Here is a 27,258-nt window from a genome sequence, read left to right on the forward strand (position 1 = left end):
AACTTGTGCGTATATAAATAATAATTATGCTGAACGTGGTTTTTTAAATGTGCAGATGTTTTCCATTTAGATTAGTTCCTTCTCCCATTCTGTGGGGGCCTCCCTGCTTCAAAGGAAGTTTTAAAAATGTACTTTTGGCAGCTATAATGCAGAGGTACACAACCTGCAAATTCTCCATAAAGATTAATTCTAATTCAAAAGCAAATTGCAAAAATCCACAACTTCACAAGCTCTCATCCTATATTGTTTTGTTGTGTATAGAACTCAAACCACTAACTTTGAGGAGCAACTCACTCAATTTGAGATGGTTATTAAAGTCCTTAGCAGAGGTATTTTTAGCTAGGATATTATCCTGTTACTCATAAAACCAAGGAAAGAAAAGAGGAGCAAGTAGAGCATTTTTATACAATTGCCTATAAAATAAGCAAGAGAAATGGAAACTGCTTATTTATGGTTAAAACTGTGACCTAGTAGAAAGTCCCATGTGACCAAGCCAGTAACTCGTTCCATGTAGTCAGTGTGGGACTGAGTGTCCAAAAGAAGTGGTGTTGACTGCTGCCAAAAATAACAGGCCTGTTTTGTAAGGTATTGACAGGGTGAGTAATTACTGAGGAACATTTTTATTCAAAGCATTTAAAATATTATTTGGAGTACTGCTAGTAAACCATGGCAATCTCACTAAAAGTTATACCTTACCAGTAGCCTTGTATATCTTAGGTGTGAGGATGGTGCTTCTTAGGTGGGATTTCAATGCAATGAAAACATACTGAGGCATTAGTCTGAGTCCTGATATGAAAGTGTTGCTGGAAATCCTGAGGTGTTATGATCTCTGGATCCTGAGTGTTCATCTAATTTTCCAGAGATATATGTTAAATCACCTTACAATGGTTAAAGAAATAGACTGTGGAAGAAAAATGAACAATTGTCAAGATACACACAGCTGCAGTTTAGTGCAGGTATACCTGAAACACGTGTTCAGCACTGGAAGAGGGATGGTTTAAGGATGATGGAAACAATCAAGCTGGATCAAAGGGAAATATTTAAACATCAAAATTAGAGTGATGATTGTTTTCTGCTTAAAAGATGCAAATAAACTCTCACAAAATAAACAATGTTGAGACAAACCTTGCTGTTAAAACTCAGTCTGGATTACAGGGATGTGAATACTGGCAGTTTAGTAAAACCAACTGAACAGCAAAGCCTAGTAATAGAAACCAAAGTCAAAAAATTTCTTTATAGGCAGTAAAAAAGCAAAAGACACTAAAGAAAAGTAACTTAATGAAAATAATTATGAATAGTAAGAATGAGGTTTTCTTTTTCCTGATGCTTTTCCTTAGTGATGGTACATATGGAAGTATTAGATTGTCCCTATAAATATGGTAGATACTTCTTAAATGTAAGTTTTATCTATCTTGGCAAAAAGTCCTATTTTCCATTTCATTAACAGCAAATGAATTAAAAGTTTGTCAAGATCCTTAAATCAGAATGTCCAAATATTGCTTTGTCAGTTGTTTTTTTTTTTTTTAATGTGGTAAAAGCTTACTCTGTACCATGCTGAGCTGGGTGTGGAGGAAGTACTAGTTTTTTCTTAGGTGTATCTGGGATGAATTGAAAAAAATCAGGAAGATCAGCTTAAAGGTAAGGCTCTTACTGAAAATGCAATGATCCTGGTCCAGTGAGAGTTTACAGAATTTTCGTTGGCTTATTTTTTTACCTTTGAAAGACATTTGAATTCTTACTGTTTCTTTTAAGAAACAAGACTAATGAAAAAGCAAAGCAAGCCTCCTGTGTTACTGGAGAAAATGCAATTTAAAATATGTATTTCTGTGAGGAATAATAAAATACTTGTGGGTTTAAGGTATCTCAGGGGATTTTTTTCAGCTCTGCAATGTTCAATATCTTTATCAGTGACTTGGAGGCAATATTTCATTGTTCAAGGGTCACAAAAGAGACATGGTCTAGTTAAAGTACTCTTATCCAGACAGAGGAGTAATGAAATCTAGCAAGACTGATGCCTTGTGTTATATAAAAGTCAAACCAATGGTGAAAGGCTTTATTTTGACCATAAAAATTTTAATCTAATACTGGATACTTAGCAGAGGAATGAGAACTGTGTTTATTTGATACCTTAGAAAAGAAGCTTTGACAAGTTCATGGCTGCCAGACCAATTCTAAACTAACCACATGTGTAAATTCAATACTGGCAATGGCCAGTTGTGGGAGATTGGAAAGGTTGTGTGTGTTAGTTTTAAATTTAAACCATTTACCACAAATTTCAGCTTAGGTAGAAAGCATACAGCTCTTCAAACAGTACCTTTACACAATGTGGAAGAGCCAGGAAAGCTCATATTGAAAGGACTTTTTACATAGGCAGTTTCTAGCAGTAGACATCATGGTGCTCTGAGCACCAGCACAGTGCCATGTGAATTGCCCAGGGGTCAGAAGTCATTCCAGCTGCAGCTGCAATGGCTGCAAGGAAGCTGGACACACAAATATTCTTCTGCCCTGTGTAGACACAGCTAAAAACCTGATGAGTTACATATATATGCCCTTAATGTGCAGATGAATCATAATGGCTAGTTTGCTTGTAAAAAATGTGTATCTGTACTGTTGGTCTCTTCTCCAAAGTAATAAGGGATAGGATGAGAGAAAATGGCCTCAAGCTGTACCAGGTGGGTTTTACATGGGATATTAGGAAAAATTTCTTCACAGAAAGGATTGTTAAGCATTGGAACAGACTGCCCAGGGAAATGGTAGAGTCCCCATCCCTGCCGGTATTTACAAGCTATGTAGCTGTGGTGCTTAGAGACATGGTTTAGTGCTGGACTTGGCAGTGCTGAGTTTACAGTTGGACTCACTGATCTTAAAGGTATTTTCCAACCTAAGTAATTCTATAATTCTATGATTTAAGCACTGAAAAGTGCACAAGAGGGAGAAATATGCAGGCAGCTGCTAGGGCAGCTACTCCTTCCTCTGTGACAGTTCAGGAACTTGTGGGTTGCTGTTTCAAGTTGTTTCCTGCATGCTTGCTTTGGAATATTTTTTTCTCCTAACTTACTAAAATATTGAAGTACAGGAATGTGATGGTTCTCACAGTTGCCCTAAATAGGTCAATGAGCATGCCCAGGCTGGCAGTTCCAACTCCTCTGGAGGAATGACAGGCATCTGTGCTGGAATATGCAGTCCAGAAAAGCTGAGGTGCAAATTCAAGCTCAGCTTTTCAGCTTATCCTATTAGCTTTCTGTATTTCCCATATTATTTCCAATTGTTGTAAGAATTAGTACAAGCCTTCCAAGATTCATATTCTTGAGCAGTACCTACACATAAATGTTCAAATGAAAACTGATGAGAAAACAGAAACAAACCTGCTTTTATTATTCATATTTCAACCAAAATAGAAACCTGGACAGTAGAAAACTCTTTATAGAGGAAACCTGCAAATTCATACCTTATCAATCTAAAGATATGAATGTGTCAAGTAAATAATTTAAATTGTGCAGAGCTGCAGGGATTTCTAAATAAAAGACAACCACAGTTTGCATTCACATGTAGAGTAGTGGCACTTTTGCAATTTTTTTAAAATGTAGTAAATATGTAATGGAATGATTATGCTCTCTGATTTTAAAAAGGTCCTCTTGCCTTCCCCTTGAATGATGATTGTCAGAACTGGAGACATTTCAGTGACAGTTTTACTGTAACATAGCAGTAGCATTTCCTAAATTCTATGAATAGAGGTTGGTCCTGTCTATATAAGAAGAGTCTATTTTCGTATCTGGTGCATATATGAGAATCTCATTTCTAAGTTATATTCTCTAGTGTGTTCCCTAGTACTTTTGCATATTTCTGCAATACAAATGATCACACTTTGTGTGATCAAAGCAGGTTTGCGGGTGTGCAGCTTTTCATTTAGGTATGTTAAAATGGTATTGACCAAATTAACCTGGGTGATGGAAAGAGGCTTTTTTACATGTTCCACAAAATAATCAGGCTAAGGAAAGTGCTCAGAGGTAATGCTGTGGCTCAGTGGTGCTGAGTTTCAAACATTCATTAGCATTTGTAAAACTATTGATGAAGTAAATATTCTGTGGTTTGTTGGTTTTTTTTTTTTTTTTTGGGTGTTGGCTGTCTGTGCCAGTCTGTAGGAGATAATTGCACTTTCCTTTGCCAGTTAAGTTTTATTTTACAAGTGGATTTTTTCCCCTAAGATCTTGCTGGTGTACTGCCTTCCCTGGTCGTATACAGTCAGCACTTGAGGAAGGAAGAAAATAGATGACCATTCCTTTTTCTTCCCCTTCCTTACCTTTGAGTTGGCAAGAAAACAATGTGATTGGATACTAGTTTCTCCACATGAGTAATTTTTTCCATTCTCTCTTCAGTGTTAAGAAGTATTGAAAAGTAAAGTGATATCTGAGCTTAAAGTCCTGTCTAGCCCATTGTGAAGGTGAAAAAAACCCACACTGCTTTATTTTGTCAGAATTGGTAGTCTCTTTTTCAATCTATTCAGTTATTTGAAGTGGACTGAGTTTGTGTTAGAAGAGGGAATGGACACTGATTTTATAGATGCATGTTCTAAAATTGAGGGGTTTAGTGTTATCTTTCCGGTGTGTTTCAAAGGATCCACATCTAAAATAAATATGGCATCATCAATCTCTCCTAAACATGCTTTATTTAAGTAACATGAACACCTGGGACTGTGCCAGCATTCATATTACACTTGCAGACTTAAAAAATTCTCTGGAGAAGGGGTGGCACTTACAAGACCCACCATTTTCCCTCAGTGCAGGGCCTGATGGGTGATATTTTAAAGTGGATCACAAGTAGCTGACAGCTGATGTTCTTCAGTAATTTTTGAGAGTTTTCCTTTTCTTGCTCTTTAATGCTCTTATTGAATAGCTGTAATATGTCTGGTAATACATTTACAACTTGAAAATTTCATAAGTTATTTTTATTCATTGTTTTAACTCAGATGGGTAGAGAATTTTTAAGTGTATTAATAAATCTAGACTTACCCAAGACCTGAGATTTCCAGCATGTTTCAGTCTTCTAAAGACAACCTCTTTGAGTTTGTCTTTTGTCCCTAGCCTTCTGCAATTTTTTAATTACTTCTTCTTCTGTATCTTCTGTCTTACTATGTATTTCCGTGGCTATATTAAACCTTCAAGGAAATTCTGTACAAATGTCTTCTGCTTCCTAGGGAATGCGTTCTACTAATGATATATTAAGAGAGCTGAAACACGAAACATTGCCTACCCCTTTTATGAAGTAATTGTGCCCAGAGGGGAACAGCATTTCCCACAGTGTTTAGAGCTGTTAAAAGTTTTGACTTATTTTCAAATGTAGAAGAGCATTTGCTATTCTTTACCATGGTTTTCCCAGGGGAGCATATTGCATCTCCTCTCTTGTTTTTGTTTAGCTGCTTTTCTCATATTTTTTTAGGCTTACATCAGCAGCTGTGAGTACCAGCGCTTTTACCAATAAAACTCAAATATAAATGGGCCTGGATTTTAAACATTTATTTTCTTTAAATATTTTTCTTCATTTCGGAATATGTACACCATCAGCATTTTCTTTAATGTTGCAGTCACTTGTAGTGGCTTTTGTTCTTTACTATTGCAGTAGAAAGGCATTCTGTGTTTACATTACTACTGCTATGGTGCTCATCTTCTTTTACCCTAATAGAGGGTAAAAGATCCTCATTTGATCCTCATTTCCTGTCAGCAGCAAAAGTACTTACAGTCCTTTCATAAATACATAAAATAACGATGGGGAAAGATTTGTTTTTTCACCAGGGACTTACTGTTGTTATTGTACCACAAAACATTACTGCATTTTTAAAAATTCATCCAGTTGTTCCAGTATAATTAAATTAAAGGAGACTTTCAAGTACATATGATCTTTCTAAGATGCATGTTGTATAAAATAATATATTGTTGTATGCTTCAGTGCCAGACTTACATCCACCGTAATTCTAAATTGCCTTTCCTAAAGTTCTCTTATGCTTTCATAAAATACTAAAGATGTATTTGCACTCTTCCTGTAACCATCCAGCCTTTCAATGTTGCCTGTGTACTAAACTCAAATCTAGACTTTTCTGGTGTACCCACTTAGGCAGCAATGTTTCTGCCTCTTTCTTTCCCATACTTAGGATACATTGGAATGGACAGTTGTAATCTTGTGTCTGAATTATTAGTCTTGAGAGTCTGGAGCCAAACCAGGTAAGCTCAGAAAGACTTTAAAAGAGATATGGAGCTTGTCATCTTAACCTAAGCTAATCCTCCTAAGCTAATTTTGTAAGGGGAACAGGTGCTGCTTCTTGTAGAAGAGCTGTCTCAAAAGGGTCTGATAAATTGTATTTTTAAATGGTTTTTAATATTTTTTTTTACTTGTTGACTATAAAAAGAGCCTAGACTAGTTTAGATGTAGAAGTATCCAGTAAAGGTTCTTAAGCTAGCTAACATGAATTCATACTCAGTTTGCACTTCACTTGCCTCTCTCTGCATCTAATAGATGGTTACTGTGTGACTCAGGGGACTTTTACAGAGACTGAAACTTGGTTTTGAATTTATGTCAACCTCTTATTAAACAAGCACTTGTTATCTTTGAGAAGTGTCATTCTACTGCTCTTTGAGAAAGGCCATTCCACTGCTTAGTGTGTGAGAAGACCTCAGCAACTTTCTGCTATTTTTGATCTATTTTCATCCTTTAAATATTGTCATTTTGGCTAGGAATATAATGTATTCTTTTTCTGAGGCTGTTAATTTATTATTGTGAAATTTGCTATTTATGATTATTTCTTTTGTGAAATTATTTCTTTTGTGAATTTTGTTAGACCGCAGAAAATGTGACAAAACTAAGTGGCGCCTCAGATTTTCATGTTTACCAAACAATGTGTTGGCAATGATTTTTAAGACCTGAGAAGCTGAAGAGAGAAGCGTTTTAGAAGAGAGAATACAGGTGGTGACACAGGATTTAAGTCTTAGTTTCAGCTGACACTAGAGAGAATGAGCTGTGTACTTATGTTACCGGCAGTTCTGTCAGTCCATTTAATTTCTTCTTACTTCACTTTCCAGAGCAAGGGGGTCTATGAAAGAGGGCAGAAATTCATATCTGGAAATGCTTATTTTGGATAACATGCATGAATATCCATAGACTAAATTGATGGCAGACTTTGTTTGAAGATACATTGGACATTTCCAATTCTTTATGCTCAAAAGACAGCAACAGATAGTGTTTGTTTTCATTGGCTTTCACAGTAACTGCTGTCAGCCTCCTCAACAATTTCACAGGCAGTGGGGAAGACAAGAGAAGGAATGGGCATAAATATAGCTATTATCACAAAAGGTGGGAAAGGATGTATTATTTATAGCTCCACATAAGACAGCCTAGCATCTGGGACAAAACTTGTCATGCTTGAATTGTAAAGGTACTCTTAGAAATGTTGGCCTTGGACTAGCAAATGTACTTTGTATACAGAATGACTTTTTCTTTTTTTTTTTGACTTAGTGATATGACAGATACATAGTTGAGATGCCAGCACCAAAATAATATCAAGATATTTTTTCAGTCCAGGGGACACTGTTGACGTGACTTGTTGGTGTAGGAAGAGGTCCAACCCATTTGGCTCTAAGAAAGAAAATGTCTGAATGTCAGCACAGGAGACAGAGATGTCAGGGTCAAAGGAAAGACCTAATGGAAATAGCTTATGGAAGTAAATGAAATAAACAGACAAGTTTAATAAAACTGAGGAGAGGTCACAACAAGTGGTGGAGATTTATAGTTACGTGTGAATGGAAAAAAAAAAAAAAACCCAAAATATCAGAACTGATGGTGTAGAAATGAGATATACTGGTAACCCAGAACAAGATTTTCGGTTCTGTAAATGGTATCTCTTGATATGTTAAAATTCTGTTCAATCTGATGTACTTGAGACACTCTGCTGTCATAATGTGCAAGCTGATACAATATTAGCAAAATCCTCTTTATTAGTATAATATTAAATATGATTGGAAAAGGTTTTGAAGGTTTTTTTAAGGCTTATGTTATCTTTGAAGTTTTTCAGATGAAGGAAAATTATTAAGATGGCATTCTTCTGAATACTGCTAATTAATAACAAGCCTTTACTGGTGTCATCTTCAAACAATAAGTCTTTTTGCTGATTCACTTGAGTCACTTTGTTGGTGATTTGCTTTTTGCTTTTGGGTTTGTTTGGGGTTTTTTTCTGTATTTTTGTCTGGTTTTGAAAGCTGGATGAGTCCTTATAATTAGACATTCCAGCTACCTATCCTAAACAAAATTTGTAAATGTAAGTGCATGAACATAAAGGGAATGATGTGTGTTTCTTGCTTTGCAAAAATGGCATAGAAAAATTAGATGTATTAAAAGTGTTTGATCCACCCCAAGCAACTATATCTTGTCACTCTCTTGATTAAGCTAAAAAATGTAATGTATTGAGGTAGCTACACTCCTGCTAACTACAGGAAAAAAGAAAGAGAAATATCTCCAGCTTCTTTAAAGTGTTTCACTGGGGCTAGAGTTGTATTTTAGGGTACTGTATAGGTTGCCATGAGTACTGCTTGAGCTCTTCTTAAAGATTATTGTTTGGCCACCTTATGTGATTTATTATAAGCACTTATGGCTGGACCTTCAAGTAGGTTTTAGCACATCATCCCTCATGTTTTTTGAGAGAAAGCTTGGTTGCAGTAATCTATTTCTATAACTTCCAGTTCCCATTATCCATCAGCTGTATTTCAAAGTGTAGGGTATTGTAACATGTTTCTCAATGTGTGGCAGGATTTCTGACTGAGATTTTAGCCATTTAGCAGCTGGGGTTCATGAAGAAGAAATTATAGTCTTTAACTCTGTGATGCCTGTGGGGTGTCAGTTGTGTAGGGAGCTTAATGGTCCATCTGAGCCTTTTCTGGGATTCAGTAAAAGCTTTTATAGAAAGTAGATATCAGGAGTTCTAGGAGATTTCTTGGGAGATTTCTTCTGAAAATTCTTTAATAAAATACGCAGGATTTCTCAGATTTCTTTCTGACTATTGTTCGTATGTTAAAATATTAGTGATTACATGCAGAACAATGTGCTGAAGTCCTAAACGATGTTGGATTCTTCAGGACTATTGTTTTCTCAATAAGCAAATGATTAAGTTTTTCAAGAAATGCCACTGGCATGCAGACAACCATTTGTTTTCAGTTTTACTGTGTAAAAGAGTTATGCATGCTAAAGTTGTGTCTGATGAAATGTTCCTCCAAAACCATGGTTCTGAGTGTCTTCCAAGTTCCAACTCAAATTGCAGGCATTTGTGGAATTGGCATTGTCCCTATCCCTCCAGACTGATGTTAACATCAGGAGAGGTCTCTCAGACTGTTAAACATAATGCAGAGTATTTATCTTGCTGTTTTGCTTTGTTTTGTTTTCTTAAAATGCACAATGAATTACCCTCCCTGTTCTCCTTGCTAGCTTTGCTAGATATGGTTCTGATAGCAGGTTGAATCATAGAATCATTTAGGTTTGAAAAGACCTGTAGTATCATTGGGTCCTACTGTTAACCCTGCGCTGCCAAGTCCACCACTAAACCATGTCCTGAAAGTGCCACATGTACTTTTAAATACCTCCAGGGATGGGAACTCAACCACTTCTCTGGGCAGCTTGTTCTAATGCTTGAGAACCTGTTCTGTAAAGAACATGTGCTTCATCCATGGTGACAGTGTCCTGTTCATAGAAAGCATTCCATTATTTTCAGATTGGCACAATTAGCACAGGAAATGAATCTTTCTCTACTTTTCCTCAGTATTTTTCTAAGATTAGAAATTATTTCCCCTTCATCCTAGTAATCATGTGCCTTAGTTATGAGCTGCTTGTGGCAGCTGCTACTTGGTGCATGAGTAAATGTGGATTTAAAAGAAGGACCTGATGAATCCCTATGGTGCTGATATACAGGCATGGTACTAGGAGAACTCTGGTGCTTTAAAGATCAGTCTAACAAGGAATTTATTATGTTAGTTTGGAAGCTTTCTGTAATGGAAGATGTTGGCACAATTGTATGTTTAGAATTGAAAAACTTTTTAGGTTTTCATTTTCTAGTATGAAAAACTATCAAGCTTACGAGCTTTGAAGGCAGTTTTTTCCTTTTTCAATTGCAGTACTTTCACAAAAAACATCTAATCCAATCCTCAGGAAAATGCCTTATTTTCTCCTTATGAACAGGGCATGACTCATGATGGCCATTCTCTGAAATGTACTTCTAATAGTTTTTAGAAGTTAAACTGGTTGAAAATAATCAATGCAAGCTGTTTGACCTAAAAAAAAAGGTTCCAATGGCATTTAAATTACAGAGAAATACCATTATTTTTTTGATTTATCTGTTGGCTAGCCAAGTTGTACTTGAGGTATGTTTTGCTACTTAGCTCTTCCCAGGTCTTTCCTGTTTGGCAACTGCCATAAAGATCAAGGTGCACAGAGCAGTTTTTGCCATATTGTCCAAGGAAATTTACTGCAAGAATTTTTTTAATATCAATGGTAACTTACTGAAAAAGCTTTGTTATTGTTGTGTGAATCTCTTATACTGTGTACTGGAAAGGTGAGCAGGTAGAACAAAAGCCAAATTGCTCTGAAAAATATATTATTCATCTGATGTCAGATGTAGTATTGCTTTGAAAATCTTTACTTTTTAGTATTCAATGCCAAGTATGGCAATATATGGTTAGCTGTAGTGTGTATTATTTGTAGTTTTCAGAGCCCACCAAGTAGAGAGGTTCAGGTGTCATTGTGAATTCCAGTATGTTTTGAAAGGAACTTCTTAGATGTATGCATCATTAATGGACCACTGGCTGTAACTAGCTGTGTATTTCAAGTGCTCAGAAATCTTGAATTACACCTAAAAATCATAAGAGATAATTTCTATAAAGGTATAATTTCTCTAAAATATTTTATTATTCCCAGCATTTTGGAATTTAGCTATGAGAGTGACTCAGGTGTATCTAGAGACTCACACTAGAAGGCAACACGGCTCTGAGCCCTTGAGCTCTTCATCCATCACTTGGTTCCACAAACTGACTCATGGACACAAGTGAGTCATGCCCCAAATACAAATGCATTGTCTGACTTGGAAGAGACAGCAAACCCTTGAAAAATCTGAAAAATCAAGTGCATCTTGCCCCTTGCTTCTGCAACTTTTTGTCTTTGAATTTTCCACTTGGTGCTCCCTTGCTAATGAAGGCTCACATAACCACACAGTTGTGTATCTCAGGTATGTTTGTAAATGTCACACTCTGGGGGCTGGGTGCTCTTTAGCTTTGCGTGCTCACTCACAGCAATGTGTTTGACTTCCTGGAAGAGCCCTTCTGGTAGCCATGGCACGGGATGGAGGGATGCAGGCAGATGGTGCCGTGCGAGGGGCTGGAGGTTTGTGCCCCTGGGCACACAGCCACAGTCTGCCCACAGCACTCGCACACTGGGGCCTTTATTCAGTGCCACATGCATGTGCCGGAAACATCCCACAGAATGTCCTTGGCACAGCCTGGCTTTGTGCAGGCTTGCTAGGGGATGGGCTGTGGTAATTTCATAGCATGTTATAAGATTCCTTCATGAAGCATTCTTTCCAGCCATTAAAGGGATTTTTATTTTGTTGTTAAAGTTCGCTGGAGCTGACAGTTTTTCAGCTGGGCAAGGCTGTCTGCATGCGTGGGAAATGACTGGAATATGAGCGACAAGGTTCAATGAGCATTTGAAGCTACAGCTGGTAATTCCTCTTCAGGTTAGAAATGAATAAGCTCCCTGAGCAGAAGCAAGCACAGGATGTAAAGGTCACATTGACACTTTAATAACCTTATGAAATTAAATAACAAGTTTGGCTTAATAAATGAAGCCTGTCTTTAAGGAGAAATAATTTTAAAAGTCTAGTCTGGGTATGCAAATCTATAGTATCATTATACATATATGAAAGAGAATATATTCTCTGTATTTTTTACCACAACCTTAAATTCTTTTAAGCAGAATTTTTAAATACCATAACTACTTTTCTGTTACATTAGGATACTCTATTCCATAGAAATCATTTCTTTTCAAGCACTGCATTCAAGATTGATGACAAAGGAGCACTATAAATGTGTTACCTTTTAAACTCTTAACTATTGAAGATCTAGAATTTTGTCTAAACAGACAAGGGACAATTTTCAGTGATGTTTTTAGGGTTAAAGGTGGGAAAATACTAATTATAGTACAGCCATATCTTTGTCTCTAAAGAACTGATAGCCACTTGGTTTTGGCAAGGTGAGCACACTTAAAACAGCTCAACTGATAAAACTCACGTCCAGTGTGTAGGGTTTTTCCTCCTTTTTTTATAGCTGGAATGACCCATTTTTGGCATTCTACTTTGGGATATTTTGTGACATCCTGTCCTATTTAGGAGCCCATGGAGGAAACTGAGGGACAAAGAGGGCTACTGCTCTGTGTATGCCAGTACCTGTTTTGGGGGTGTCTAAATAAAGTATTAGCTGAAACTCCCAAAGATAAGTTCTCCTTCTTTTAGGGAGAAACAGAGAGTAAGGCTCCTTTTTATCTTGTGCAAGAGGCCCCTTGCTAACATTTGCAAATGTGTTGATAAAGGTCTGGTGTTTAGATAGGAGGAGCTGTGATTTCTTAGTGAGTATGTCATATGGCTAGTGTAATTCAAAGAAAACAAAATTTCAGAAACAATCTTTAGTTCTTTGATTATGCAACTTATTTTTGCAAAGTATTTTACACCCTCAAACCCAATTAGTAACATTCAACTCATCCAAAGTTCACTTAGCATTTGGAAACACAGAATTTGTTACACATTTTAAGGGCATCATCCTGTATTTTAGGCTTCAAAACAAGCTTATTCAAAGAAAAGAAAGGCCTTCTAGTCTAGTATAAATTGTACGCTCTTTCTAATGCTGTGAAAAACACCTCGCAGCTGTAAGTAGTTCTTGAAGGACAGAAAATTGTGATTCAGCATGTTAGTGCTTACAAACTGAAAGTTTAAATGAATGCAGGTTGATTTCTGGGTAATGAGTATTGATGGAAGCTGAAGTTAAGTCCAAAACATTGGCATGTTCCTAACCGGCTAACTGTTTTTATTGGAAAAAGTTTCACATCAAGTGAAATTTCAATCTTTTGGAACAAAAATAAAAGTTTGGAGTATGCAACTTTCCTGGAGAACAGAAACTCTTCTTTGCTCACCAACCCTTCCCCAACCTGTTAAAACTGAGACAAGAAAGTTACAAGAAGAATTTAGAATGTATTAATGTAAGAAAATATTAAGACTTGAAATAACACAGCCTCTCCCTACTGTTTTTGGTAACTGTGTGCCCTGTTAGATGAATCATGCTCTGAAATGTGTTTAATTTCTGGCATATGGCATGTCTTTGTCCCAAAACTTCAGATATCCCATACAAATGCAGTCCTCTTTTAGCTCTCTAACTGTGGCTCTAGTGCATATAATTTCCCATTTTAGAGCTGCTGGAGGGTTTTGGCATTTTAATGGTGTGGGGTTAGTTGCTACTCTGAAGCATTATCACACACCAAACACTGTCTAGGTAGCACTGATTGGTTCTGAACTATCTCTGCTCCATCTTTTTCAGTGGAAAGGGTCAGGGTCTTGCAGATGTTCCCCTACAATTTTCCATGAAGCTGTTCACTGAAGTATGTATTTGTTCCAAAGAAACATCTCTGTGCCAAGTTTGGGAATAAATGACATTTCAGTGCGTTTGTGCTCAACTGATGAAATATTTAAGTGTGCCGTTTTCTGTTTCTCACTGGTTTGGCTTTTGTGGCTAAATTAGAGCCAGGTGCACAGCTCAGCCTTGCTTGAACTTTGATGTTTTGCTGATCTCTTTAAGTAAGATGGCATAAACGATTTACCTTTTTCTTAAAACCCCCAAAGGTCATTACAGTTTTAATGTGCTCGGGTGGTACTTCATAGAACTTGTTATTTTGCACAGCTAATTCTAAATAGATCTACCTGATATTTCCACTACCACTACCAGAGCTTTAAATAAGCTCTTTATTCTTAGAAAACACTATTTCTGTTAAAGCTCGAATGTACCACGTTGGTAAACCTAAATGTTTCAGAATTTTTTTTAGTCTTAGAATAAACATGTCTAAAAATAAGCTGGCATCATCTTTTTCAGTATCATGTGATACACATAACAAACCAACTAACCTAGAAAAAGGAGAGGTATGTTTTGAGGAAGATTTGATTTCCAAAAGAACAAGACAAAGTTTAAGCTTTGACAACAAACTAGGTAACAAAAGAAACCCAAGTTATTGAGGAAAAGTACCTAATCATCGTGTCAGTTTGACATACTCGATTGTACAACAGAACTTTTTTTTTTTTGTAATCTGTTTTGAAAGCCATGAAATAGTTGGTAGCAAATGTTAATCTCTCAAGATGTGTGAACCCTCTAAAAAAAACAAGCACCACGGTCCTGGTTTGCATGGTGTTGACCTGAATAAGGGGATAATGTGCTTAAGCAGCTTATTCATTCTTCAGCGGCCTTTGGAAAGGGAGCAGCTCCACAATGGTTTGCCACTCAGGGCGCAGACGTGACCACTGTTCTTTTCACTTGCTGAGTGTTTCATTCTTTTGTGTCCGCCACGGGTTTCTTCATACGTTGTTCCAAACAGGACCATAAAGGAACTTTTTGGGGCTATTTCATGTCAAACTGTAACGTTTGTTAAGCAGAATGCACTGAGCTGTAAAGGAATTCTGAACTCTGAGTATATAGCTGGCCAAGCTTTTCATCGGAGATGTGTCGCTGAATTAATTGTCTCTGCTTGTGAGACTTCCCAGGCTAGAGGTTTATAAACACTCCAGAAACACTGTAATAATTGTTTTAAATATTTCACATTAAATTTCAGCGTCAAAGATTGGTAAATAAACTCAAGCAGTGGTCCTGTAAATGGAACTGCTTTGGAGTTCTGAGTTTTTGTGTTGCCTATAGATTTAAATGCTCACAGACATGAAAAATGCAGAAGTAGCAAAAGGAGTGCAAGAGCCTATGGATGTTTAAAGGCAGACCCATGACTCGTTTAGCACTTGTTGAACAAAGTAATGTGATGCCTGTTTCTCTTGGACTTTCACAAAATCACTGCCCATCTAAACTGCCTTCTTGAAGGAATCAGACTGATTCAGTCTGGCTACAAAGTGTTTTAGAAACATGTATTCAGAATTTAAAAAATAAAGGGCCCAAAGATTTTTTTTTTTCATTTTGAGCGTTGTTTTATAAAATGAGAAAACAGACATTGCTTAATAAAAAGCTTGTGGAAGCTCTTTGAAAAGAGCAAATCAGTTTAGGAATAAAAATTAGGGGAATTGGAAAGGGATTAAGTTATTTACTCTGAATTGGACAGTGGAACATGCGGTATCCATGCACAGGACATGGAATAGCAGAAGCCTACTGGCATGGAAAACTGCAGCAATGGGAATTTTGAAGTGAGATTGCTGTTTCTGAGTCCTACTGCAGTGTTCCTGACAGAGGCTCCTGAGGCTTGGCCATTCTTATTTCCAACCTCAATTCGGTGAGAAGTGTGAGCCAACTCATATGGGCTCTCCAAAACTGCCTGAAGATTTCTTGTTGTTAAAAAGTTAATTCTCACTTTGTGTGAATTCATCTCCCAGATATATAAATTTATCCTTGATTTTTCAGGTTTTCTTGAGATTTTTTTTAATAACTAGACAAACTCAAAATGGAAACGAAAAAATAATTTCAGAAATAGTTCTTGACTATAAAGTTTGAAGTGATTATATCAAAACAAGAAGACTATACAAAAGGGAAAATTACATTGACAAGTACCAGATCAAACTCTTGCCAGTTTTTCCTGCAGTATCTAGAACAGATACAGAATTATTATTTTGATTTTGCTGCTAAAATATTTAGGATAATGTGAATACACAGGCAAAACTATTTCTGAGAAAAGTGTGCTACTTAGACATGAATGCTACAGTGTGTTGGTGAAGGGAATAAATAAAATACAGTATAATGATGTCACCATCACTTACAAAGTAATTTTAATTTTGAGCTTTATTAGTGTTTCCCTTCAAAAAGCTGAACTAACAACTTCTGAATGGCTTTAAGTAATGTATTACAAATTGTTCTGAATTGGAAATTAATTTAGCAAGTTTTATTTAGCAAGAAAATTAAGCTTTTAAACCTGCTTGATTTTTTACAACATTCTGATCTTTTTTCTTTACATCTTTGTGGAAGTGAGGGAGAGATAAACATCTTTATCTATAGGTCTATATCAGGAACTCCCAGGGAGGCAGAAAACCACCAAAGATTTTTAGTTTCATACTGATTCAAATCATTCTTTAACAGGGGTTTGTGACCCAGACAATTTTTTTTTTCAGTTTTACAATGTTAAACAAAACTAGGATGGGAATTTAGGCACTTCTCAAAAATTCAGAAATCAGATTTCTGTTTCCCAGTCTGGGTCAGGAAGAGAAAGCTTTCCAGACTTTTTGCTTCATTTTGCATTCTGAAGACTCTCTCTTGGAAAGACAAGTTGGTCTGTATTTTTCTTTACAATGTTTTTCTAGTTGAAGCTGATGTATGAAAAATTTCTGCCACCCTGTTGAGTTTACAAATTGGTTTTGGATGAAAAATATTTGGTCAAGCTTCTGAACTATTCTGCAAGCTGTTTGAGCATCTGTAGGAGGATTGCACACTATATACAATGGGGAAATTTGCTTATTTGTTTTCAGAGGCATGTGAGAAATAATAACAAAGAGTGTCTTCATACCTGGGTTCCTGGGAAAGCCAGTGGAAGTTTGACTGGATGTATTTCCAAATTGTAACTTACTAATTACTAAATTTATACTTCTACACTTGCTGTGTGGAAGTATAAATTTAGTAATTAGTAAGTTACAACTTGGAAATACATCAGACCTTCTAGTAGTGAAGACGTGGAGTGATGCAGGTTTTGTTTTTTTATGGGAAGTATGGATCATAAAGCTAAAGAAAGAAGAAATACAAGATTTAAGCATAGACAAATTCAAAAATCATATCCAACTGGTGGAACATGGGTAGCTGAAATGAAGATTTCTAGAATATAAACTGATAATCTAATAAGTTTGGAAGGAAAAGGGAAAGAGTTGGTTATGATTTGGCATATTAAATTTTAGAAAACTGCAAATTTTCTGAGTATCAGCTTATCAGTACAGATTAAATGATGCACTCTGGGAGAGATTTTTGAAACATTATGATAAAATTAAGGAAAATGGCTTTTTAAAATGTCAGAGCACTTTCAGGATATAAAAGAAAAATAGAAAATTACTTACTAAAGCTTTAAAAGATACTTTTGAAACCTGACATTTCAAAGTAAACTTTACTTTTTCACTTGGAAACTATACACTTCCTTTGAGACTAGGGGTATCCCTTTTCCTTGATACAAAAGGGTGTTTCTTTAATCTCTTTATGTTTCTTTGGTCTTGATGTAGGGGTGGATAAGTTGATATGTTCTTCATATGCTTGGGTTAATCCTCACACACTGTATTTTTGTCCCCTTCTTATTAACTAAGAGTGTAGTATTGTAACTTGCTCATGTAATATTTCAAACATTTTTTTTTTCATCAGTCATTGCTGAAAGATCCTTTGTATATTGGGCTGAGACACAAGAGAATTAGAGGTCAAGCCTACGATGATCTTCTTGATGAATTCATGGAAGCTGTGACTGCAAGGTAAGTGATATATCTGTGCTACTTATTGATGAATTCCACTGTGAACTTCATCTTGAGAGAAATAAAGGTCAGTAGCTTGTGAAAAGACAACGGAGTTGTTAGGTTCCAGATAATTTTTATTTTGAGCATAGTATTTTACGAGTTTATAACTGCCTTAGGTATTTACCTTCAATATTGCAGTTTCATGACTTATATGAGCAGTAAAATTCATCTGGATATAAGTAGTTTTTCAAACTTCTTTTTCAAGATTTAGATTGTTAAATATTTGCCTAACAATTTTCTGTGCCTACCTGATCTCTGTCTCTGTGATTTCATACATGAGGTGTGAGCAGCCTTAAAGAAGCTATCATACTTGGAAACCCGTGCCTCTACCCTCACCAAACCCATGACAGGACTAACTTTTTGGGGTTTTAATTTTAAATGTCATGGTATTGGTACCAAGTCAGGTCTTTCACTGCTTCTCTTTTCACATACAGAAAGTAGTGAAATTTATTATTAGACTATGATGCATAGTTCTCCTTGCATGTCAAATAACACATTTTCTCATAGTTTCCTTGTTTGTTAAAGTATTTTAAGTTCTAGCTCTGCATTCAATGTGTATGTCTGAAATAGCTCAGTTGCCAGGATTCTTAGAGGTGTTTTCTCCATCTGCCTCCCAAATGTGAGGCTGAGCTGTAGAACTTTCCAGCTCCTTAGTCTTGCCTTGTGCCCCATCTGCATTTGACACCTTACCTAGGTATACATAACTTCTGTTCTTTTTGCTTTCGTTGCTGTGCAAAAGAAACTTGGCCAAGAAGTGGTATTAATTTCTGTGCCTGAAACCCATATTCTTTCATGTACTACTTATACTCTTCCCCGTCATCCCCACTGCTGCTCCCTTGATCATAATCTTCTATGGAAGTTGATGGTATGACTGTCCTTTTGTATGTTTGCTACTCTGCTGAATATCACTGCAGATAACGTTGATAAACCTTTCTAATAGAGTAACCTCCCTAAAAGAAAACAGAGCATTAGAAATTCCTCTGTGGTCTGTGTTTTGAGAATCTCTAACATAATGCATTCTCTAACTCGCCTTTTCTTTAAAATGAACCACTGTTCTTCATACTAAAGGAAATAATCAGAGTCAAGCAGAAGATTATCTCAGTAATGTTTGAAGGTCTGGTTGACATGCACTTGTGACTTATACATCTTTAAAGCTCTGTAATTTTGAGCAATTTTGAGCAATTTGTGTTTGCTTGACCTTCTGAAAGATCACTTTGTTCTCAGCTAAATCTGTGATGGTCACCAGTGGTTGAAGTTCATGTTAGAAGTGGAGCACTTAAAAGTTGTAATTCCAACTTTGCGTGGTTTACTTGTGAATTGTTTTGCCTGTAGTGTGACACCTGCATTCATTATGATACCCATTTACTAATGTGAAGAGAAAAGTGATGTAGTTAAATCAAAATTGAGTCCAATTGCTCAGTAATTTTACATTTCCTAAATTCAGATTTGTGTTTAATGTGCCACTGGCAGACTCAGCACTCACAGCTGATTCTGGCTTAGCAGGTCTGACTGTTAAACTTGCAGGTCATGATTCCCTTTACAAACATTGTGGTGATCTAGGTAATTGTATACTTTGGTTACATGATAGTTATTTTTTCCTTAAGAAAGTTTCTGTTATGTTTTTCCTCTTTTCACTTTCTTGGCCTCCTGCTGTCTGTTTCACTGAGCGAGTATTTGCTTTGCTAATCTTAGATGCATGTTTGGTCTGTTAAATTTTATGTTAGTCATATTTATTGTTAGTTATTGCCATGGTGCTCCAAAAGAGTCTTTCTTGTTTAGCACTGCCTAATCAGTTCTGGGAATGGGATAAATTCTGGTGAAATCTGCTGTCATGGTGTTTTCAGTACATCTCCAAGACATACATAATCATGAATATTGTAAAGCACAAGGCTGTCATGTATTTTTAATAAGTCTAAATTAAAGACAGGGTGATGACAGATATTTTCAAGTCAGAAAGCTATGTGAAATACCTATTTTAGATCTTTTTCACCTTCATAATTCTCCAGAGAGGCCAAATGCTAAGAGAAGTGAGAGCCAGGTTTTAGCAGCATTGCCTAGGAGCAAGAAGGAGTGGGCAGCAGTACAGGGCGGTGCACTCTGTACAGGCTTTTTATTGGCTTCCAGGGAATTTTCCTAGATGTCATCTTGAATGATTGTTAAATTTTGAAAATCTAAATTTTTATAAATTTCTAAATTTTTATGCAGCCTAATTTATAGTGTTTCATGTTGAAATGTCACCTTTATACAATGAATGGCATGATAATAAAGAAAATGCTTTATATAAATGTATAGTTTCATCAACTGTATTACTTTCCTTCTTCTCAGCCTCTGCTGATATTCACCCTAAAAAAAGTTCCACTTATGAAACAAAATTATTTGTGAAAGAGTCAGGATTAAAAGAAAAGAAAATCCCAAACCAACAAACCCAAAACTTGAACTAATCATTACTTAAAGATTTTGGTATCCAGTGTGCTCTCTTGGCAGAATGGAACTAGTACATTATGATTTTTCCCAGATGAGGGAAGGCAGAAACATATGGAAAGTATCTGGATTTCTGGTGATAAAAATCCAGTGAACAGCTTTTATTTATTTACATATGTGTACATTTATATGTTTATTTATCTATTACCACTGCCAGCAGCTACCCTCTCTGAGGGCAGATACTATAATTTCTCTGGGCATTACCAGGTGGTTCTTGCTTTTGTGTCAGCGCAGTAATTTAGAGGAACAAGAATATTCTAAGTGGAAGGAATATTTTATGACAGGAGAAAAAGATGGACAGTTGTCTTCATCAGTGAAGAGCATAATACCAACTGGAATTCTGACACATTTGTTAAGTTTCTGCCCTGTGGAGAAATGGGTCATAAAACATTTTATACAGACAAGTAAATTTTTCCAAATGACATGTTGTTCTTAAATATCTATGTTTACAGAGGAAACTTTGAGAGGAGGGATTGCTAAACAACACTTTGGTAGCTGGGATTGATCCACCAAACTTTCCTGTGTAACCAGAGAAAAGAATTCTGGTTTTATTCCAGTTCCTGTTTCTTTTCTGCTCGACTGTGATGATGCAAAGAGAAATATATCAGTGGCCAAGAGGTATTAATGTACAGCAGTGAAAGGATTATGGAAATGCTTGAGGGGAAAATATGTAGAATGGAGACGGAACAAGAAATGAAAGGAGAGGAAAAAAGCATCTTTTCAATAACAGGGCCTTGAATTTCCTTGTTTAATGCAAGGAGAAGATTTAAAGAGTATGGAAATTTTTCCCCATTTCAAAGCATATTTCATTTTCACAGATCTGGTAAAGATAACTCCACCCTGAACCCCTCAACAGTATGTAGGGAAGAACAGCATCCTACCAGCTTGCTTCCTGCTTCAGATCATGCCCAACAGAAGCCATTATAGTAGGCAGGGAAAATACTGACTTGCACCTCTGGCCTATGAACAGATAGGAAACTTAGAAAAAGGAAAGAATCTGGTAGAATTTCCATGGATTATTTCCTTGCCTACCTACCACAACCCAAAAGAGTTGGATGGAATTATTCCTTTGTTATGAGCTAAAACCTGTGGATTTGTGATGTGTGTGAGCAGCCCTGTATCACTGAAGTTATCTTTCTGTGTGTGTGTTGGTAAGTTTTCAGTTACACTTCAAGATACAAATAATGGTGGTGGACCCTTGAAAAGTAATGCCATGTGTCATTTACATTCTCTTCTGTAATGATATTTTGATTAAATCCTTCCCCACTCTTTTTATATGCTGTGCTTTTCTCAAGTTTGTGAGCTATAAACCAAGCTGCTGACAATTGTAATTCACTGTGTTCCATCCTAAATTACCATGATGTAGTCATTATTCCTCATTTGCCTGATTACATTATTCACAGATGGTAGCAGTATTTCATTTCACTTCATGTACAACTTTAAAGCAGCATTTTATGGTAAATATGGTTTTGCTAACTTTGAGAGCAACTGTAAAAGCAGTATATCCACAAAATCAAAATAGAAAAATATTTTAATAGCTGGTTTCATTTAGTAGATTACATTAGAATATAGTTCAGTTTGTGACTAAATTAATTAATTTATACAGCCCTTACTTTTGGCAAGAGAATGTATGGGCAAGAAGTCAACTTAAAAGGTGCATATAGCTATACATCATTAAGGGAGTGGTTGGACCACACAGTCATTCTGACAGTATGTCCAAGCACAGTTTGTGGGAGCATTGGTGCCTCTGTCCTCTTTTGCACTGTAGTGGTGCAAGACCAAGACTTACATCGTGCCTCTATGTTCCCATATTGGTAAAGCTAAAGTGGCTGTCAGAAAGTGTGCAGAAGAAATGCTGCTGCAACAACTCCCTCCTATGGCAGACTCAGTGAAGATCCTTCTGTGTAGAGATTTTTTCCCCTCATTGGGACTTAGGCTCTTTGAAGCAATTTCTAAAATCTATGGCTGCCTGCTCCTTCCACCATGCAGTGAATATTAACTTCCTAATGAGGATCACTGTGGACAGCAGGAGATGAGAAAGGTGAGTCTTTCGGCAGTAGGGCTGCCTTGACTACAGCTACAATTGCTCTTTGAACCTACCCTCAGTTCCTTCCTGTGCTTCCGTCTGAGATTCATTTCCAGTCATTGATGGGTTTGTGTTCTTACTGGAACTGCCTAGACTTCCTTGCCCACCTAGACTCCCAAGTGGAGTTTTATATACTCAGATAAGACTTTTCAGAAGGCTCCTTAGCTTGTCTGACTATTAAAAAAGGCTCTTGGACTAAAAAAAAAAAAAAAAAAAATGATTGTGGTTTTACATTGTGGTTTTAAACGAGGATCTGTTTCTTTGCATAATGGACAGTGGAAGAGGCAAACTCAAACAGTTTCATAATCAGGGTTTATTTTGTTATAATAGTTCAAGCAATTATGATGGATTGCCCTAGGAGAATCTTCAAATTTTGTGATTAACTGTGATGACTTGTGATTGATTCCACTTGCAGCATTTAAATATTTAAATTATCAACAGATAATGCCATCTCTAGGAAGGTTGTTAAGGAACCCTGAATCCTTCTCCAGACTGTAGTGCTTAATGGGGTACCCTGCTTGGAATTGTCCTCACCTGTCTGTGTAGGGGAAAAAGAGAAGTAACTGTACTGTGTTTCTTGAGATGGAATGCCTGTGTGCACATTTGGCACTCCTTCACTTGCCAGATCCTGGGAACTCTGGCATGGAGGAAAGAAGACTTGGTAAAAGACATCTGCTTTTGTGTGTTCTGTTTTGTAAGGGGGAGTAGGTTAATTAATTCACTCCTAGTATGAATGTCTTTATAAATGCATCACAAAAAGAAGAATGTAGGCAAGCAGTTGTTTTGGTTGGTTGGTTGGTTTGGTTTTGTTATTTAGTGCCTTGTATCCTTCTTCCCTTTCCTGTTGGTTCATTTGGTGGTTAAATCATATATGGTTGCTGGAAATGTTACAAATATATGCTCTGCAGACTTTTTGGACAGTAAGTAGTGTAAGGAAAAGTGAGTCTGTCAGTGAAGCAAAATCATAGCAGGATAGACAGAATTTAATCACATCAAGTTTATTTGCAGAGAAAAACCTTGTGATGCAAGACCTTAAGAGAAATTATTAGCAAAGATCAGCAGAGGGGCCTTGAAGAAATAAAACCTCATTCATCCTTTAAAGAAAACAAAAAATAACAAAATCCTCAAACATGATACTGGGAGGGAAGGCTGTTGTTTTGGGTTTTGAGATAAGATAGATTAAGTGGGGGAATATCTTAGTGTTTTTAATATGCCTCTTGTACCAAAATCTGAATCTGTAGCCCAAATTGGATGTATTCATGTATTCTAATAATGCTTAATTATGCCCCAGACTTGCTGCAGCCATTCAAAACTCAAGAAGTGTAGTACATGCTGTTCCTAGTCTTTTCTTCTCCAAACTATTTTAGAAAGGGATTTTTCAAATGGAAAAGGCCTGGATAATCTCAGTTACTTTCCTTCATCTTTTATAGCTCCAGCAAATGGTGGGCAGCATTCCCAACAGAAGTTAGCTGGTGCACTGTATTGTAAATGGAGTGAATGTTGATTTATTTGAATAATTTGTGTGAGTGTAATATTTTAACAAGGTTTATATTGTTGTTACGGAAGTACAGTAGTTTTCCAGGCTGTCAGAAGCAGCAGTTTCTTTTTTTTTTTTTCCTTTTTCTTTTTTTTTTTTTCCCTTTTGGAAACTCTAGTAAAGTTAAATATCAAAAGTTTGGCTTCAGTTCACATCAGAATGCAGTAAATTATCTGTCCCTTTTATCCCAGCTCTGTCTTTTTCCCCACTAGAAGTCAAGAAGTATTTCTACCTATATTTCAGGTCTCAGGAAAACTTTCAGTCACTGACGGTCTGGCTAATTGGATTTTAGTACCTCAGTGCTTCATTTCTCTTTGGTTCTTTACCTCTACACTGCTGTGCTTTATTCAGAGTATACCACCCAAACTGCTGCTGCTGAGATTCCTGATCCATGGCAGTGGATCAGCCCATGCCCATGCATGCCTCCGCTGCCTGGTTGCCTACAAATAGTAAGCCATTAATAAATACCACGGACATAAGCTATTCATCATTTGGTTGCTACTGACTTGTTTTGGCACTGGCTGATTTAGCAATAAACCATCATGGCTCACTGTCCTGTATAACTGCATTTTTTTACTATTTTTATTGTAGTTGTATCCTTTTAAAATAAAATATACCGTGAGAGAATAGATACATTGCCATGGATCTTCCGTGGTTATCTTAGAACTGAAGTTTAGAAATTTTCATACCCAAGTATAATTGTATTTTAAGTGTTGTCATTACTCTTTTAAAAATTTACAGTGGCATTAGCCAAAGAGCTATAGGCCCAGATTAGACAAATGAGTGTATTCCCAGAATTTAATTATCCATGCTCCTTGAGACTGTTGCAAGACAGGGCCCTTGCTAGACTCAACCACTTTTTTTTAGTCTTCCTAGGAAAATTGCAGTGGAAACTTTAGTGGCTTCCCTGGCCATCCTACAATCCTAGCAGTAATCCATATGTCCTTGCCTAGCCGTATAGTGTACTGAAGTGTGAACAAACAGCACTTCTGAAAATCAGGATACTTCTCTTCAGGTGCTTAAATATGGATTTAAATGCTAACTTGTAAAATGCAAGTATTTAACTGTATACTGAGAGTATGGCTGTGTTAGTGTTCCAGCTGTGCAAGCCTTGTCATATGAACTCTTTGCCAGGATTTTGGGACTGGGATTCAAAAGCATTCCAGAGCTGAATTCTGGAGTTGTGTACATTATCAGTTGAAGGCTGGGAACTGCCTCTCTCCTCCTGTCCCTGCAGTCTCTCTATACCAATTTCATGCCAATAAAGCAAACTGAGAGCTTGCTTAATTGAAGGGAGCTAAAGACTGATGCTCTTAATTGCAACATCATACAATTGATTCCTTTCACTGATTCATTGTTGTTTTTTTAATCTTGAGGTAAGAGACAGTATTTGGTATCCACAGAATTTTTTACCCTTTTTGGAAATTCCAGGTTCACATCTTATTTTTGCATTAGCAAACACTGGTGTTTATAAACCACTGTAAAAAATATTACCCATGGCTGAAAAATGCAATATGACACTTCAAGCCCACTACCATATGTAAGTGCAGTTAACTGACACTTTACAGACACTCAGCAGTGCTGCCAGTGCTAACAACTTCTGAATTAATCACGTTATCTGTTAAGCTAATGTGTTTGTTCAATTGCAAAATCATAGAAGTTCTTCGCAGTTCTGTAAGGGAGTTTATTTTAATAACTAGATTTGGAGTTCCAGAGAAACTGATTTTATACCCAGAAACAGATAATAGTCATCTGGTAGGTCATCTTTATATAACTGGGGGTGTACAGGCGAGAAAAAAAGGAACACATTTTGAAAACTAGACTGGGGTATGAGTGATTCAGAGATCCTTTTTTCTTAATCCCTTATTTTTTTGATCTTCCTCATAATGTAGTGGAAAGAATTTCTACTGCTCTCTCTGCATTGGCTCCTGCAGAAGAAAAGTCTTTAATGTTTTATCTCTGGCACCATGTCACTGATATTTCTCCTTTTAAAAATGGGATCTAACTTTGTACAGAACCAGAAAGCTGTCAAACATTATACTTCTGAAACAGTGTGAGAATAATTAGTGAAGTACATTTCAGAATTTGGTGGATTTTATCATCAAAGTTAATTGTTCATGTACTTGCTGATCTATAGTAAGCCTAAATGCCTACTGGAAAGAGATTGCTGGCAGGGATTGTTCAAAATGAGCTATGCAGAATTTAATAAAAATGGAGTTAAGTACTGCTAGAAAAAGTAAAACCTTTCTAGAATCACAGAACCATAGATGATACTATTTCTGAAATACTTAAAGGATGTATAAATTTAATTTTGTTATAATTGCTTTGTGATTCATTTCTGCTGCTATAAGTAAATTATTTTATTCTTTTTTTTTCTCTCTCCCTATTTTAAAAGATGTTGGTGGAACAGTTATTTGGGATCTTTGCTCTTTCTTGGGATAGAGCTCTGATCTAGAAACTATGTGCAGGAGTTATTCTTCCTTCAACAAAACATATGAATAGGAGCAAGCTTATTTGTGTCTGTTAGATAAACTGAAATGTTGTGATAGTTACTAGTGATGGAAGAGTCTTCAAATCTGAAGAGAAAAACCGCAGGAGAAAACCAGTGTTCTTTTACTAAGCTGTAAGCTGCCACAAATAATTTACCTAGTGTTAATTTCAGGTAGTGTAAATGCTTTGCAAATGTTTAATCAGCTTATTTTTTGCCTAGATGTCATCTGTGTTTGTGGTCCCACATGTAGGAACAGAGAACAGTTGTGCAAGTCTCTGAAATCCTATAATTCTCATAGTAATCTCATATCTCATGTGCTTTAACCAACTATGAGATTCTCCAAATTTAGCAATAATATTTAAGTCCACTTTCTTACATATACTTTGGTTCTGCACCATTAAAATTTATGTATGTATGTATGTATTTATTTAGCCTTTTTCAGTAGCTGCAGGATAGAAAGCATGTCTTGTTAGAGGTTTTGCATTTGGCAGCCTGGGAGTCATCTGAAAACCTATGGAGTCCATTTCTCTAGCAGGATATCATGATCCAGACATTAAGAGATATTTTTACACTATCAAATTTTTATTAAAATCTTTGATTACAGTCTTACCTTCTGAAAAATTAATTATAATATGAGCACATGTTTGACTTCTGGAATGCTAAATTTCTTCAGCTGTGGAATGACAGTGATTCTACTGAAGTTGTACTGGGAAAACAGTTAGTTAAATAATTCATCCTTCACATTTATACCAGCTGATTTAAGAATGCCATAACAGATATAAAGAAATGCTTTTTAAAATTTGTTAATTATTCTAAATTTGTATAGAAGAAGTGATTTTTCAGTTTAAGCTAGACTACACAGTCTAAGGACTTGTTTTCTTTTCTTTGCCAGAAAAGTATAGAAGCTGTAAATTATA

General features: G+C 36.3%; 1 protein-coding gene across 1 annotated transcript in view; it reads left to right on the plus strand.

Moving 5' to 3' along the window:
* The window catches only part of ME1 (malic enzyme 1), a 154,238-nt gene that overhangs the window by 68,716 nt on the left and 58,264 nt on the right, over positions 1-27,258 (plus strand). The window contains exon 6 of the mRNA XM_059842545.1: positions 17,601-17,704. Coding sequence (XP_059698528.1) covers positions 17,601-17,704 — 104 coding nt within the window. The remainder of the gene's footprint in view (positions 1-17,600; positions 17,705-27,258) is intronic.

This window comes from Haemorhous mexicanus, chromosome 3 (genome assembly GCF_027477595.1).
Source record: "Haemorhous mexicanus isolate bHaeMex1 chromosome 3, bHaeMex1.pri, whole genome shotgun sequence".
Lineage (NCBI taxonomy): Eukaryota > Metazoa > Chordata > Aves > Passeriformes > Fringillidae > Haemorhous > Haemorhous mexicanus.